Source organism: Schistosoma mansoni, chromosome 3 (assembly GCF_000237925.1).
Source record: "Schistosoma mansoni strain Puerto Rico chromosome 3, complete genome".
NCBI lineage: Eukaryota > Metazoa > Platyhelminthes > Trematoda > Strigeidida > Schistosomatidae > Schistosoma > Schistosoma mansoni.
Genome location: NC_031497.1, coordinates 16,333,149 through 16,351,870, shown reverse-complemented (window position 1 = coordinate 16,351,870; position 18,722 = coordinate 16,333,149). Strand labels below are relative to the sequence as shown.

At 31.2% G+C, this 18,722-nt stretch overlaps 1 protein-coding gene across 1 annotated transcript in view; it reads right to left on the bottom strand.

Moving 5' to 3' along the window:
• Positions 1-18,722, bottom strand: part of Smp_156300 (hypothetical protein) — a gene marked incomplete at both ends in the record, with an annotated part of 39,029 nt that overhangs the window by 12,309 nt on the left and 7,998 nt on the right. The window contains 10 exons of the mRNA XM_018799415.1: positions 985-1,271; positions 2,397-3,982; positions 4,085-4,469; positions 5,751-6,097; positions 8,894-9,225; positions 10,906-11,543; positions 15,743-15,972; positions 16,033-16,225; positions 17,263-17,552; positions 17,798-18,056. Coding sequence (XP_018651206.1) covers positions 985-1,271; positions 2,397-3,982; positions 4,085-4,469; positions 5,751-6,097; positions 8,894-9,225; positions 10,906-11,543; positions 15,743-15,972; positions 16,033-16,225; positions 17,263-17,552; positions 17,798-18,056 — 4,547 coding nt within the window. The remainder of the gene's footprint in view (positions 1-984; positions 1,272-2,396; positions 3,983-4,084; positions 4,470-5,750; positions 6,098-8,893; positions 9,226-10,905; positions 11,544-15,742; positions 15,973-16,032; positions 16,226-17,262; positions 17,553-17,797; positions 18,057-18,722) is intronic.

Below are 18,722 nucleotides of genomic sequence, written 5' to 3'. Positions count from 1 at the left end.
TTGAATTTCGGCAAATCAAATGCTGCGTGTCATGCTGAGTATAGTTTAGGTTAATTTAATACGTACAATCTCGTTTGTCAAACAAACATCACACTCAAACTAATTAATGTTATAGAGAATAAAAATATCATACCGAAAAACAAAACAAACACTACACAGAGTAATTATCACATTGAATTAGAACAGAAGTAATGTTGAATAAAAATCAAAATGAGTGAAAGAATGTAATTATGCTTTTTTGTCCCGTCATATCAATCAAATTATCACAATTTCTAACACCACAACGAAGGGAATTCAACAGAATTTTATGCGTATTATTTATATTGGGAAAATATTTTATGAACAAATAACTCAAAATTAAATTCTGATTACAAGCTCTGATTCGAGAGAACGATAGCAAGTTATTATTATAAGTAAAACAAAATTAATAAAATAATTAGTTTATTGGTGTGTGTGTGTGTGTGTATAGGGGGTGGGGATTGTCGACGTTTGTGAAGTTTTGCCACGAATTGACAATATGTAAACAATTAATGAAAACCAAGAAGTAACGGACTGTTTCGCCCTAGTATAAGAAATCATACTGAAGTTACAGGCATGAAAAATTGTATATCATGTCAGTGACTTAAAGGTTATGCATTCGTAGCGAAACCTAAAGGTATCGTGTTTGATCTTTACTAGGGTCGTGGACCCGTGATAACATATAGTCTTGAACTATCTATATCAAAAACACCTAAAATGCTTTGTTCATTATTTGTATCCATAAGCTATTCAAACTGAATAGATAGAAATTCGATTATAACTGCAGGGAAACTAATAAAATCAATAACTAACAAGTTATAAAAAAATATAGAGAGGTAAACCGATGGTAATGTATCAACATTATAACACATGATAATGATTACGATGTAAAAATTATATTTTATAGACAATTAACAATTACCGATTTCAAGTTAAAAGATAGGCTGAATATCACTGAATACTTACCATAGATTACAGCCACTTGTACTTATAACACCAATCTGTCCTTCTATATCAAAGCATGCTGATAAAATTACTTCATTATCAAAATGATTAATAGATTTAATTTGCTTTACTTCAATATTTTTAATCCTGTTACGACTAACATCACTATTGTTGTGGGATGAATAAAGCTGATTGTTTGAATGTTGTTCATAATTGGAGTATTCTATTTCTAATCGCCAAAAGCGTAATGAACCACTTACATTACCTGTAACAAAACCACATGGACCACTGGAGGAGATAACACTAATCTGGGAAAAAAAGGAATAAAAATGAAACGAAATAAACGTGAAGATTGTAATGAACGCAACGATTAGATTTTATTAATTTTCGCTTTTTATAGAGGAAATAAACATAATTAAAAGAAAGACTTGATAATCTTCATCACAAAATAGTAGAGTGGGTTCTTAAGATTAAAAGAAAGCAGAGATTGGGGACACAAAGAAAATGGTGAAACGCTGACAATTTTTTTAAACTCATAGCGTAGTTGATTTGAAAAATAGATTATTGGATGAAGTTATTGTGATCCTAAGCTATTATTGGAGAACAAAAGACCTTGTCTTTTAGTTCTCTGGGTGCAGGACTTTATTTAAAAACTGTCAATAAAAACATATATACCATTCCTAACGGAGTGATGGCACAGTTCCTTTCGAAACATAGTGAGATGCTTGAGGTCTAAAGATAAAGGAATCATAAAAAATTCCATTACAGACACTCAAATTTGATAAAATATCAGCGCATATAAATATCTTTATAAACACCTAATGTGTTGATGAAGATAAGCAATTTAAAAAGCGGATTGGAACTTTTCTACAAGTACTGTCTGATAACATAGTGCTTGAAATAATTTGAATCAACTAAATTAGTGTAATCCAAATAAAAAGTGGTAATTTTGTTGGGTCTATGTAAACGTCATCATCAGTGTAATCAAACAATTCTAACGTAGACATTTTTATTTTTAAGCTGCTTGTAATAATGAAAGACGCTATTATGAGATGAAAGGCAAGGATATTAGATAAGTATCATTATCAGGCAATAAATCAATGTCACGCAATATTGTGAATTGATCAAAGTCAAACACTAACAAAATTTGGTCCCGTCCTCAATGTTTTAGAAGTTGAGCTTTGGGGCGCGAGACCGAAGGTAATAAGATCGAATTGTGGATGCAGGGTTTTGGGTGCACACTTCTGAGGAGTCCCATACTAAGATTAAACGGCCGTTCAACGCTTTCAGGGTTATTTTATTGGTGATGTAGCTTGGATTGATTTGTGATTTACACTATAAGGATTTAATTTTCTACTCATTGGCATATTACAAATATGTTGTTTTTATTATATTATGAAATAAAACAATTAATTAGTAGACTCTCAACTAACTTCACTACATTCTGCAGAGAAATTGTGTAAGCACATATGACTGTTCACATCCCATATGCTGATGTTTCCAAAGTTGTCTGATACAAGAATTAGTAAGGTCATTTTAGGTATGGTAGTATAGTATTCGTATTTAGTTGTAATTTTTAAATATGCTGCAGAACAGAACTCTGTATTGTACAAAAATTTGTTTTCGTTGAATGACCAATTTTTTCCTTTTGTATATGAAAGTATATTTTTTGCATTCACTAAATTATTACTGTTCACATTGTTAATGTTAACAGTTTCATAATTAGTATGGGTGGAGTATTTAATATCGAATTTCCAAAACAGAATAGAACTTTCATGATTTAATAACTTGACATTATCATTATCAATCTGATTTAGCTGAGCACCAATTGTAATAAACTCATTACCAAACAATGGAGAACATAATATCTGATTAAAATATCCGTCAATATTAACTGTTGATAATAAGGTCCAATTGGGCACTGACCACAATTTAACTTCATTTGTGTGATAATCTTCAATTGTAATAAGATATCGGGAATCGATTGTAAATGTCATAGTCAATAAAATGCCATAAACATTTGAATTGACTTCCATCACAGAATCTGAATCGATCACCTTCTTAATGGAACTATTATTGGTAGACAATAAAAACCTTTTACTCTGATCACATTTCAATGTTGGAAATGCTGATGACAAATGGTTTGGTTGACGATTGCCATTATGAACATTGAATTTAATTGGTACAGTTATAAATGAAGAAATACTTGTACAATTGGCGTTACCTTCATTAAAATCCCAATAATTTGTTGAACCAATAACTAGCGTTGATTTATTTGGAGCTAAGGCGATTGAATTAAAAATTTCTCCAGCGAAATTTGTTGTACAACCTAAACTACTTAGTACCATAGACCGATATGCTAATTGTAGACCAGTTTCTAATTCTTCAATTACAAGCAAAGATTCATAAGTGTAAATAAATATACCAGTGTCCGAATCCCATATCAAATTATCAATCATATGATTGAGACAACCAAACCCAACTGCTAATCCTTTCATACAATTTTCATTAATTAAAGTAAGTTTCAATTGATCCAATAAGTTTGGCTTGAATTTTCTTGTAGCATATAATTTACTGTTCGCATAAACAGTCCAGTGTCGATGAGATAATGGACAATCGTTACATTGTATATTTACTTGTTTATTTATTCCGTCTTTATTGACAACTTTACTGAAAGTGATATTAATATCATTATTAATATTTGTTTCGATTGTATTACATTGATTATTTGGTGTGAATGATTTATCCTCACATTCATTAGATAAAAATGGTCGAGTGAAAGTTGAATTTTCTCTTGTTTGTAATTTATCTTTCATTATGTTTGCATCATTATTGGAATTATTTTCCCCTTTTATTTCATGTGATCTTTGTGTAGAATCGAATTTCCACATAAATATACTACTTGCTTTTATTTCCTTTGTAATAGTAGTTTTACATATATCAGATTTCGTGTTAGTTTTCATAAAATGAAGATTTTGACACCAGTAACCTTTGTCAATACTTATACAATATCGTCCACCTAAAGTTATGTAGAAATTGTCAATCGGATAAATATGACCAATGAATTTTCGATAAATTATACTTCGATTTAATGTTTTATTAATATTATTTTTATCATTACTGTTACTGATATTTTCATATAATGGATAGAGATTAGTTGAAGTTATGTATATAAATGGAGTAGATGATTCAGCCAATAATAAAGTTTGACCATTAGGAGTAATTTTAACAGCATTTATATAAACTGTTGTCTTAGAATTTGATACTACATTGAATTCTGCACAACCTATCATTTTGTTATCCAATAAGCTGAATTTAAACAGATAACCTTGAGATGTACAGATAAACAAAAACTCATCATCATTACTGTCATCATAACTAGTACCATTGTAGTGATTAAAATTTTTAGTTTTATTACACTCAGAGTAAAACTGAATAAAATTCAATGACTTGATTGAGTTATTATCTTGACTCAGTGTTGATTCTGTTTGATTATTTGGAAAATGCTGGGAAAAAAATTGAAATTAGAATTTTTTTTTTGAAGAAAATCGGTAGTAACAGATATGTTTTCATGTTAGATAAAAATATGAAGAACGTAATAATTCAAGCATTAAAATCTAAATCTGTAATTAACTCAAAGGGACAGTAAATCTCAGACATAAACGGAACTTCATGTAAATATGTATTTAATATATAGAAAATAATACCTTTGTTTATTCTACCGCACTGTTACCATGTTTAACAGAATTTTTTAAATCACTATCATTGTAATTATTATCATCTTGAAAAATAAGCATTTATTTTCTATTGTATAGTTGTGCAAATAAAATTCAACGAAAAGAGAACGTTTCGCTGAATAATCTTTCTTAATTTATATCTCAATGAGTATATTTAGTCTATTATACATATATATATCCCATCACACAATAGCATACAAAGAGAAGATCAATAGGAGTCAAATAATATGTTATTAAACAAATATATTTTTGGAAGAATGACAACTAAGTGAACGGGAGAAAAATAATGATTTTTTCAAGTTATTCTTGCTCTAACTAGAATTACAAATCACAGAAAACGGTGACTTAGCATACCTAAGTGAGGAATGGACAGACACCGTGAATAGAGCTACAACATCATCTACTGCCTTATCCTTGTTTTTTTAGAATTTTCTATAAATTGTAATATCGCTCAATGAATTGTTCTACAACAGGCCAGCATTTGATTGAAAGACAGTCATGGTTAAATAGTGTAAATTACAAACAAGCATTTGTAATGCGGCAGAAAAATATTTCCTTGCAAACATTTTAGTAATGTTTTTATTTAGTTTGTTTGCCAATGTATTATATAGATATTAAATAAAATATATTTCCGTAACACGAGGGTGCATATATACTAGAAATGTCTTCTGATTACAAATGAAACAGACGAATAAGCTTTTAAATTAATCATTTTATATTTTACCAAGAACTATTCCTGAAGCTTAGTACAATTCTGACTTTCAATAATAAAAAAAGAATCCTAGAATCTAATTGAAATCAAGTGACTGATTCCAAATAAATGTGACAAGTTGTCACATGTTTCTTTAGGAGCAACTTAATATCTAGTTACCTTTTTTACTTTGAAGTGATTCGATTAAAATTGAACTTGAAAATCAAAAGTTGGAAGATAAGTCTTTAAGCCACTGGCCATCCTCTTCGTTTATAAATTAAACAGATTTTTACTTCAAACGGCAATAACACTGTGATTGGCTTGATGATAAATTGAATCAAATAGTGAAGAAAACTCACTTTTAATATCAAATAGGTTAAATCAATTTGTTGCACAGTTAAAGCACTAACTCCTTTGGCAATAGTAAGCATATCTAAACGAGGTCCCATATAAGCAATATACAATCCTTTAGACGATACAGTAATAATACTTTTCCTAATTTCTGACAACATTAAATGATTATCTTGTTTCATCATTGTCATCGTAGGTTTAATTATATTAAATATACCAATCTGATAATTTAATGAATGGATTAATTGACTTTCATATAATCTCTGTTTATCATCATGTATAATTTTCCAAACTGCTAGTTGACCAGAACTATCTGAAGTGTACAAATAGTTGCCACATGGTGAGTAGAGTAGGGCTATAATTTTTATTTTTGGCAATGAAGAACAAAAACAAATGTTAATGAAAAACATGATTTATACAAAAATTAATCATTCATCATTGTCAAGGGAACAATTACCATTTCTTATTAAGTAAACAGTTTTTTATCTTATTATTTTTTCATAAACTTTTCAACTATTACATAACCAACAATTTTTGGATATCTGAAATTTTTGAACACTTTATGAACTGGTCTAATTTCATTTCGCTATAATATACTACTGTATCTGTTATATCCGGGCGAGAATAAATGAATAGTAACCGTTAGGATTTACGTATGGACTAATTTTATACATGTATTTTTATTGTATAAACGTTAGGACTTAACAGGCAGGGATAGGCAGAAAAATGACCAATCGGGCCTCTAGGCTGCTCATATTGGCGTATGTGTCATTAGTTTGGTCGTATAAGTTAGCGTATCTAAATTGGCAATTGTATTTCGCGATAATCGTATAAGTTAAGGACATAACAATAGCTGTTTATATATATTAATATATATATATATATTTGGGACTCGTCAGCTGGATGGACGAAACGCGCGTCTCGGATTCCACTGCTAGCCATTGTCCATCTTTGCTTGCCATGCTTGTGAATTTAGGCTATATCGAGGCAATACACACAGTATGCACATATGCCAATTAGAGACTGACCAGTTGCAATCCTAAAACATCAACGGGTAGATTCAAACAAACAATACTGAGTGAATTTAAACTTCACCCCATTCCACAAGCAAGTGGTTATCAGGACTCAGTGGTAAAGTAGATAACGCGATGGCGTTTGGAGCGAAAGGTACTGGGTTCGACTCTCAGAGTGAACATCAACTCTGAGATGCAGATACATCCAGCTGACGAGTTGCAAATAGGACGAAACGCGCGTCCTGGATTCCACTGCTAGCCACTGTTCGTCTTTACTTACCATTCTTTGATTAAGTTAATTATATGGAATTTTCATAGTAAAATTACTTTTTATTTGAGCTCTACCAATCATTATCTCTCTTATGAAATTATCATAAGACCTTTTTTAAATTTTTGCACTCTTCATGTTATTATCAAAATGACTTTAGTATGAAATTTAACACATTTTGTGTTATTTCCATACTATTTGATTGATTACTAAAAATAACTACTTAAACAAATATTATTTTGCTTTTGGAAATTCAATGTGAATCTTTGTCAATGCTAACTATATTTCTGTTTCAAATAGGATTGAGAAAGCGACTTATAAACCGTGGACCATATATCAAACCAGGATGATGGCTGTCAATTGTACGATTATGAATTTTAATGAGGAAAACTTTATCATATACTTAAACGACGTTAGATTAGTGAGGAAAATACTGATCTATAAATTACAGACAAGTGAACTCGAATGTGAAGAAAAATGGGATAGAGAGATATTTCTTTGCAACGTTTGCTAGAAACATAGCCAAGACTTGTCCGTACAAATAATGTTTAGTTCAAGACTGAAGTACTTACAGAAAACATAAAAATGTTCACTGTTGACGTAAAAAATATACATTTTTGTGAATCATTCCACTGAAATTTTCGAATAAGGAAAAAGAATCAAGATGTCCTCAAGGTGGTTTCAACTAAATTCCAGAACTATGATTAAGCATTATCTCTTTCTCTTACTTATGTTAAAATCCTAATATTTACATTATCAGATCATGATAAATAGCGAGACAAGAATTTTTCGGAAACCATTGTCCAGACGAAATCAAAATGTTTTATAACTATCAAAAAATAGAACTCGTAAGATGAATATTTGGTGAGCACAATGATCGAAAATGATGAATTTAAACATATGATCTGTAAATGAAAATTTAGGCAGGTGTGCTATACAATGAACCTGTATATAATAGATGAAATAAAATGGGCAAAATGAAATTGTCTCTTTACACAAGTAGTTACTTATAAGTAGTCACAAAATATGATCCAAATTGTATATCAGACTATGTGTACTCAGAATAATCGTCATCATCACTGAATGGAATCGTTAAAGAATAGGCAATAAATTTTTCATCAATTAGAGTACACAAGTTTATTTCATCAAGTGTGTTCTTAGTTCTTCAGACTCTTCGGTATAAGTATAACAAATGAATGTTACAATTCGAATTTTTAATTAGTCTAGGTGATCCAGTAAAACATCAACACTGCTAATGAGGCTGGAAGCATTTATACAAAAAGATTCAGCTAGGCAACTTTTCCTAGGGAAAATTATTGCATTATTTATTTATCTCACTAAGAAGTTGATTCTTTTAATGAGATTAATAATTTAGGACATAATGTTTGCAGTTTCTTACCTTACTAACGTTGGTCATTCTCACCAAAAATAATCTCAAGTGTAAATAACGAATTTAGCTCTCTTAACCTACAGATACAATACGCTAACCATTAATATAATCATATTTCAGTAGTTGATGTAAATAATGCACCATTTTTGTAAATAAATATTAGAAAATTGAAATCAGTTTGAAAAATGCGAGGTCTGTTAACTTTCACACGAACTTTTGGTTTATTTGTCTGAGTATCTAACGAGACAAAATATATACAAACTGGAGATAACCTAATAACTTTGATAGTAAACCGGCACATAAAGATTGTTTCCAACCTCCAAATTGACTTGTCCAAAAAAGACGTAACAAAAGTACTGAAGAAACTCATCAATCGCACTAGTCATCAAATGATTACCTATCAGTTGTAAATAGTTTAAATTAAAAAGGGGATAATTATAGCATAAATGGTTACTTTGTTGCACTGTAGGAATAAAATACCTGTTACATCATAATCGTTATGAAAATTTAATTCATATAACATTTGTGTGTTGGCTGGAGAGAAGACACGTACTAGACCAGTTTTAGAATAACCACATGCAATTTGAATCCAAGATATATCCACATCTTCCAAGTTTAATTCTGACCAATTCGATTTCGGTTGAATAGCAATACAAGCTGGTGTTTCATCTGATATAATTAGGTCGATTAATGGGTTTTCTACAAGTTCTCTGTTTGTGTAGCTTTCGTCAACATTTATTCTTTTCATTTCGATATCTTCAAATTGATTGGTAAACGTTGGACGAAATGAAATATGCCGAATTCTAAGTTCGCTTCATTATTTTAAAAAAGTAAACCAAATAATTAGCTCACCAACAATTCCTCCTTACTCAAACAGATTATTCCCATAACATTATCATTTTCAACAAAGCAAGAACATATTTCTAATATTCAACCGGTCAGGATTTATCATATATTCTTATAACTTACAATAATTAAAATAATATTTTAAAAAATATAAAAATTCCATATTAGAGTTAAGCATTTTTCATCATCTTGATAGTTTGAAAGAAATCTACGAACGACTAAAGCAAACACGAAGTTACTGTTTGTTGGACTGAGGCATGTTAGCAAGTGTAGACCGCCTAGTTGGGATCTTCATAATAATCTTGACCAATCTTTGAAGACTCTGAGTGACATGGATCATAATTGGTCTTAGATACAGATGGCGCAGACTCATTAACTCTTTATCTTTCCTTAGATCGTAAAATCTATAACTACCTTTTTTATTCCGCGAATTTATTGTTTCTTCTCAAATCATATTATCCAAGCCTAATCATTACTACTACCACTAAAAAAGTTACTAATTCCATGTTACTTATGACTGATTTTTTCATCATCAATTAATTAAACAAAATGCGACACAAGTTCATATATTAACACAGAAGTTCATTTTGTCAAGAAATATTGTTTGTTTAAGTTTTATATGGGTCAGCAAATGGAAAATATGAAATATTAACTACAAATAATACTCCTAATAATTAATCATTGTCTTAATAAACTAATCATTAAAATGATAAATATTGATTGGAAATCACAGTGAAAGGATTATCACTAATATATAGTTACAATGTGATGTCTACTACACATGCCAACAGACATAAGTAGTATGTAACGCCAATCGAAAGTGGTTAAAATTATACAAAATGTGAAGGACAAATGATGGAAGATTCGTAAATGAAGTATTTAATGTATGGTTCTTCTATTTCACGAAGATATTCTGTAATTGTGTATTAAACAATGAAATGGTTGTTCCCGCCTGATCTCTTATTCATTACAATAGTTGAAAAATTAAAAATAGAACGAAATGATACATTAAAAGCCAGTGCTATACACGAAAGTGACAATATTTAAAATAATACCCTGTAATAATCTTAAATATCCTAGGTACTTTAATTTAAAGTACATCTAGTCATCCAATAAGCTTCTTTTGGCAGAGAATTGATGGGAAACCCAGATTTTCATAAATACAAATTATAAAACGTTCTTTTGTTTTGAGGTAAGTTGATAATATTGTTTTCAACCATTTACCTCTTCAACCAGGTATTCACAAAAATATTGAAAATTTAGTCTTCCTATGTATCTTTCCTCTACAAATTAAAGCAATATAAATGGACAAAATAGGTATTTCACCTTAATTATGGGGTTAAAAACTATCTAGCAGCTGTTTTAGGTGTCGTCTTCTTTAACCCCAAGTGTATTTATACTTAAATTCTTCACAACAAACTGTTTTTTTTTCAAAGGAACCCGGAATAAAATTAACCTAGACGTTTGATCTGTTATATCAGAGTTGAAGTGTACATCGTAAGTTGATTGTAGCACAAAAATGACTTTGGTATGAAGTTATTTTGATGATGAGATTTCTTGTTATAGCTACAATATTCCTAAAATATTTTTAAATATTATACAATAAGGTGAAATGAATAAACTTTTGAAATCTGGAAAAAACGTACCCATCAATACTTAAGGTAGCCAATATACACTGCGATTGTAATTTATCTATATGAACCAGATCTGTGGCTATAATTGGGCCGTAGGCCTGCCATGAAAGAATCCGTCTAGGAGAACAGTTTAATAATTTAAACTCATTTATAACATCAGTCTCATTATTTTCCATAGAATTTTTATGTAAATCGAATTCGAAATTAAGATCGAGACAAGCAAGACCGCCAGAACATGTTGCTACAGAAATATAAACTTGATGTTGTGCATTTCCATTTAAAGTACCTTTTTCACTAAAAGATGAATCGAGAGCAGAAATCATCGAAGGATATTTTACTGAAAGAGTAACTGAACTTAGTGAATTATTAGGTTCCCATAAAAACAGACGACCATCTTTTGTGCACACGGTTAACCAGCCTAAAGAAAAATTAATTCCAGGAGTTATCCAATGCAGAGAGGCAATTGAAACGAAGTTAGGTTTCGAATGATTTAAATCATCTGAAAAATTTAAAACCCACTGATTGTTTCTAAATTCTCTAAAAGCTGCAAGTTGCAATTCGACAGTGTTTGAATGCTCTGTTGATTTTCCTTCTTGTAATTTTTCAGTTAATTGATACACATTCGAAATACAAAAAAGATTTAAATCTACCTAAAAGGAGGATTGGAAGTTCATTAACTGCAATAGTTACAAAAGACATATAACATAAACAACTTTTATAATGCCACAAAACCATTAATTCAATGTTTATTTACAAACAAATTGTTGGTTTTACTGTTTATTATTTTAGACTGTGGTATGTGTGAAACAAGGTATTGGTTCGCGACATTTACTAGCTTAGATTTGAACCAGCCTTTCTTCTCTTTACTAATTTGGTGCAACTCTTTCATTTGATCAAATAAATTCTCAACTTGAGTTTCTGTATTGATTTTGTTGAGGTAGTAATGAGAAGTCCGTTAGGTCCCATCCTAGCAGATATTTTCATCGTTAATCTTGCAAGAACCAAGATCAAAGGAGCAATTGGTGAAATGGTGTATTACTCAGGGTATGTTGATGACACCTTCATCGTATGTAATAATCAACAACATGCAACAAATCTGCTGAAACTTTTCGACAAAGCCCATCCAAATAATCAGTTTACTATGGAACATGAAAATGAAAACAAGTCCCATTTTCTCGATATTGCAATAAAACGAGGGAAGAATGGCACAGTTCAATGTTCAGCTTATACGAAAGATACATGGAATGACACATCTCAATTTTAATAGCTTCTGTCCAATCAGTTACAAAAATGCACTTGTTAAAACACTATTTCACAAAACAGAAAGAATATGTGCTGCCAATACACTGAAGGAGAAACTAATGAATGTTAAAAGATGTTTAACGAACAACAGACACCTACTGAAATTTATTGAGAAATATGCGAAACGTGAAGATAAAAAACCTATTTTTATTCAACTTAAATTCAAAGGTGATGATGTGACAGGGTCAATCAGTATGTGACTAAAAACTGTATTGACAAAGACTTATCTTACAGCTAGACTAATTGTCATGTCAAAAACAATATGTCCTTTAACACAAACAAAGACCGATAGGTAACCCTTTCTTGTATGTTACCATCAACTGTGTATACAAATTCACATGTATCCGCCAAAGCAGTTAAATTGATAGAACAAAAAGGAGAGCCTACGTCTGATTCAAAGGACATATTCCAAAAATTCTAAGGTCAAGTGGATTAAAAGTATTCCGTAGTGTCATCTCGAGACATCTCCTTGATACAGGACGTCAAGTGGATATATTGAAGTCTTTCAAGGTGATTAATCAACAGTCAAACTCCAACCTTCCGAAATTTGAGGAAGCGATAGCAATCAAACTTCTAAAACCAGATATATGTGTCTAGAAAGAAACAGTAATAAATCATTCTTCTCCCTGGTAACATTACATCCTTTTTATTGCATCATTCATCATTTAAACTCTTTTTGAAGTTTGATTACATCATTGTCATTTTCCTTCAATTCATAACTGACTGATTTCAAATCACATCTCTCTTTATTATCATTAACATGTTTTTAGTTAATTCATTGCACAATCATCTAACTACATGAGTTCTAGTAACTATTTCAATGTTCTGGAACTTTCCCTCTCAAACTTCATTCATTTATCCGAAACAAAAAAACTTTTATGACCTTGATAACTCTATTGGAATCTTCGCTTCATCATGATACCAAAATTCATCTCTAATCACCCCCGTGTTTACAAGTACATCAATATCTGTAATAACTTTAGGTTTTAAATATTATAGGTTGTAAGCATCTGATGAGAACCTAAAGAAATAAAATCAAATCATGTTATTCTGCACCAATTTTCCTTCTTGTTCCCTAAGAATAAACAATAAACGAACAGTTTTATGCAAGGGAAAATAGAAACAGGACTGGTTTAACAAATACCCAAATTAACTGACGAAACGCGGAGGAAACTGTACATTAAAGTAATAGTTATTTAATAAAAATAAAGTTAAGTTATGCAATTTTCACGTAATAAATAGGGTATTTATACTAGCGAAGTAACACGACCACTTGCTCTATGTTGAGATAGAACAGATAGTTTCGGCCTCCTGTTTACGAAAGATTATATTGGAACGGAATATCTCATTACGTTCACACACGTTATTTGATTTGTCAGAAGATCAACGTTTCAAATTTAAGGATTACATTGATACTGTTAGCAAAAATCGTACGGAAGATGTGACTTTGAAATTAATGAAAAGTTTAAAACAGACGGAGACTCAAGCTTCTTTTCCCGAATCGCCAGAGAAATATGTTTTCAATTATTCAAGCATAACATTATCGACTATTCAGCTACAAGCATTATCCCTTGGTCCTAAATTTTGTAGTACGTTTACTAACATTAATGAATTGAACGCTAAAATCCTGTTTAAAAGCCTTATTCGTCAAACAAATGACCTTATTCCAGTATCTAATAAAGATTTTGAGCATTTCAAAACAACTCTTGTAGACTGTTGTAATCAATATGTAAATAAAATCCCTACAGTTAGTCGCTTACTCACAAAAAAACATAAATCTCAATTATCTGATCTTCGGAAAAATCAGGACTTAGTATTATGTCGCCCAGACAAGGGTGCAGGAATTGTACTTATGGATCGCCTTGACTATATTTCCAAAATATCTTCGATACTATCTGATCCGGTCAAATTCTCTAAAGAAACCGTCCAAAATGACACAACTGAAAAAATCGAACAGATGCTAATTAAAATCCTAAAGAAGATGAAAGATGAGTTCATTATCAATTGTGACCTCTTTGAACATCTCAAACCATCGGGTTCTGTTATACCTAGACTATATGGACTCCCAAAAGTTCATAGGAATAATATCCCTTTACGTCCAATACTTGATATGAACAACTCTCCATATCACTCTATTGCTAAATGGTTAGTTGACATTTTACAACCTGTTAAAAATCATATCAACAAATACAATGCTCTTGATTCCTTTGAATTTGTCGACTCAATCAGAAATATCAACGTAATGGGTAAGAAAATGCTCTCATTAGATGTCACTTCGTTGTTTACAAATGTTCCTCTCACAGAAACTATTTGTCTTTTATGTGACTATATTGAAAACAATAATCTGGAAATATGTATCCCAAAACACTATCTTAAAGAACTACTCCTACGATGCACGCTCAACGTGCAATTTAAATTTAATGATGGTTTCTATAGACAAACAGATGGAGTTGCAACGGGCTCTCCATTGGGTCCTCTTTTGGCTGATTGTTTCATGGCCAATCTAGAAAATTCAACACTTCGACCAATAATCGAGAAATTTCATTTATATAAGAGATATATAGATGATACTTTCATTATTTGTGATGATGACATGGACCACAATGAAATATTAAATATTTTCAATAACTGTCACCCATCAATTCAATTTACCTTAGAGACAGAATCGAACCATGACTTCCATTTTCTTGATGTCCGTTTGAAAAGATTGCCTGATGGTTATTTACAAAGATCTATATATAGAAAACCCACTTGGAATGGACAATACACGAATTTCCATAGTTGGGTTCCACTTAGTCGAAAGAGGAACTTAATTCACTCTTTATCCTCTAGGATTAAGCGAATCTGTTACAGTGACACAATAAATGAAGAACTACTTCATCTTCGACAGACCCTCATCAAAAACGGTTATCCACCGAGGTTCGTCGATAGCAACTTAACACCTAGACGTCAGCAAGAAATAACTTTGACAGTGCAGAAGAAAACCTTGTTTATAAATATGGAATTCAAGGGAGACACGGCTGCTGAAATCCTGAATAAACGGATTTCAAAAACGTTGAATAAAACTTTCTACACAGCCAAGCTTCGAATCGTTTTCTCTAGCCGGCCTACCATTCGGGGGTGTGTTAAGGATAAACTTTCGCTTTGGGCCACATCGATGTGTATTTATAAACTTACTTGCTCATGTGGAGCACGTTACATAGGCCGCACAAAGCGATCGCTTTCCAAACGTATCTCTGAACACTATCCAGCTTGGCTCCTAAAAGGTGAATGTAAAACGATAACCAGTTCGATACAAGAGCATTTGATCAATTGTGGACACATTGCTCCAAAAGATACGTCTTTTAAAATAATCTATAGAGTTAAAGGAACCGCATCAAAGGGAGAAAGAAAATTTTCTTCGCTGAATTCTCTTTTTCTTATTCAATGACATTATGAGTTATTTTAGTTATCTAAAGATTATATTAGTTTAGTGTTTATTGAAATTGGTAACATTTGGTTTAATTAAGAACAACTATAATCAAAAGGTTAATAAATTGATAATTACCTCTAAAATATGTCCTGTAGAAGAGCCAACTAACAGTGAATAATTCAACTTATTACAAGACTGATTAAAATTTTGAATTTGAGGTTTGATGCAACAGCTCACAAAATTTAGTGATTGACGTAATGCTGGAACAATAATTGAAGTTAATGAAACAACTGAGGAAGATAAATGGTACTTGTTTTTTAATGTACCATTAAATGAGATACCACATTTTTGAACGGTATCTTGTCCTAATGATGCATATTTAAACCGCCATAATCGTATTTCACTAGATGTATTCTTTTTTATACCCTGATATCTATCTGCTATATTCCAGTCCATTGTATCATGTGAAGTATTAAGTCCAGATACAGTAGCAAATCGTATAAAAGAGTCTGGAATATCATTTTGTTGATAGTAATCTGGTAGAAGACAGAAACAACTAATTGTCTTGTCAATCGTTGAACGGATTAATAACGGTAATACACTACTATGAAGAAGATTCTAAACAGGACATAAAAAAAACACAGATTGAAGAAAGAGTAAGCAAATGTAAATAATATTGAAAAAAGGTTTAATTATTGTATTTAAATATTACATAATTATCATTATGTAAAAATGACATTCCATGTATTTAGTGTGCTGACCTGGTTGGGACTGTGTGGGTTCAAAAGAAATAATTTTAAGTTATAGTGAAAAGTAAAAGGAGCATTGGAAAGCAACTCACATGAGAGATATAACCTTAAAATCAATATTGTTTTCTAGGTAGTCTCAATCATTCTGATTTACTTCTTACAATGATTATCACTAGTGACTCATAATAACTACTTAAAGACTAATTACTCTACATTGATCTGACGTCCATTTATTCCATACAATCTTCTCTCTAAACCTAATTTATCACCCTCCAAATCAGAATTTACAAAGACTCCTTATAATAGTGTTGCACCCTAACAAATCTCGAAACAGTTGGTCTGTCTTTATTTCACATGACCTTGAGATACAAATCTGTCTGAAGACATGTATTCTTCTTAAATGCATGCATTCACATTGTGAAATTAAATTTAGTTTAAACGCATAAAGGATGTGAACTCCATCATTGATTGTTTTTAATTTTGCTGAACATCTAAACGTAATTTTTTTTATAGTTGCATAGCATATATGAGGCTTAAATGTTTGATTGAATTTAGGCATAAAGAACCTAGAAAGTAGACATCAAACTAAAAGCTTAAACACTGTCTGAAAGCTTTATGCTAATTCTCCTTCATTTAATTTTCTGTGAAGATGCTAATTTCACATAATTTGGTTTTAAGGAAAGTTGAAAGACTTGTACATTTAGTATTTTAACATTCAGATCAGTATAATTAAAGACTATATCCATTATCAGTATTCGATTCTTTAAACTGATCGAGACGAGTAAATCAGAAGTACTTCAAAAAGCATAACAAAATGTCATTTATAGCGTTATTGAAGTTTAAGCTAAACAACTGAACACTGGTCTAGTTAAATTCTATAGCAAAATTACTTATTAATTAACTTACCCGTAAATCCCATACAACTATCATACCACGTGAGCGAACATCCATCCCGTAAGCAATTAAAAATTCACCTCGATCTGACATACATAAACCTTTCAAAGACTGAGCATTTTGGACCCTTCCTGTTCCCAGTGGCTTATGAGTATGCAGTGAATAATGAAGTAAGTTGGGCATACGCCAGACATGAACAACACCAATGCATAAGTTATTAGAACTCAATGTTGAAGATTGACAAGAAGCAATAATTTGACCACCTGGACCGTGACAAATGCCACTTATTTCAGCGGTGTGGCCTAACTCAATGAAAAGTGAATTAAATGAAGTTCAGGTGACCTTATGAATCATAAAGCTGAGTTGTGAACCATGAAAAAGATTTTTTAAAACATACCATAAACAAATCTATCGATAACAAAATGTTTTGACTAATACATAACTTATTCACGGTTTGAATTTCTAATAAGCTCATGAACTAACACTAAAACGTTGTATGTTATGAAAAATGAATGTTATAAGGAATGAATACTTAATAGAAACCTACCTTTTAGGAAGCATTGACGGCTACTACCAACCTCCATTACAATAATGTATGCTGCACAAGGAAAAATAATTACATATCTATTTTGAGCGATGATTAGACTTGTACAATATGAAGGACACGAAGCGACATAAACCAAGTCTAAAGATATGTCGTTAGCATTATTCTCAATGGTTTGGTTAGATGTATTTGTACATAGCACGTGAGCATTGTCTGACTTTAAAACACTTATTTCGGAGTTTAGTTCGTCCACACTTGACATCTACAATTATTTGGTCATTTTCGGAAAAAGACAATAAATAAGTACACTGATTAACATTATTTTGTTAAATATTAAACCTATCTAGTGAATGTCAATGAGTTAAAGTATAAGTTTAACTATAATTGTTCTCGAGTGGAAGCTTGCCTTTTGGCGAAATTCTCCCATTAAGAATAAGTTTAACTAGTTTAATGTATAGAAGAGCTCCTAGTTAAGATGAATGAGACTGTCTTATTAACCAGATTAATGAAATAATCATGGGTTTGTGAAACCTTACTTTATTACTCATTCATATCAACTCTAGATTTATTACTAGCAACTTGATTACAAACCTTTTTCATAATTAAATAAATATATATAACTCGAAGTCACATAGAGTAATTTTGATAACGTTGAATCTCATCCCCATGAAACTCGATATGCAGCTAGTCCGTTCCAAAATCTACATAATCTATCCAGCTCTCGGACGTTGACAAAAGTAGATGAGAATATTCACGTACTCAGAATTTTTAGAAATGGAAAGGTATGCCCCGACCGTCGCTGATACCTTGATGTGGTGGTCGGGCTTGCCTATCGTGATGAAGCAATCGGACTATAATGATTGGAACAATCGTTCATCAAGGTCCTACCATGTCAGGCAGGTTGGTCAAAGAGCGGTAAGACTAAAAG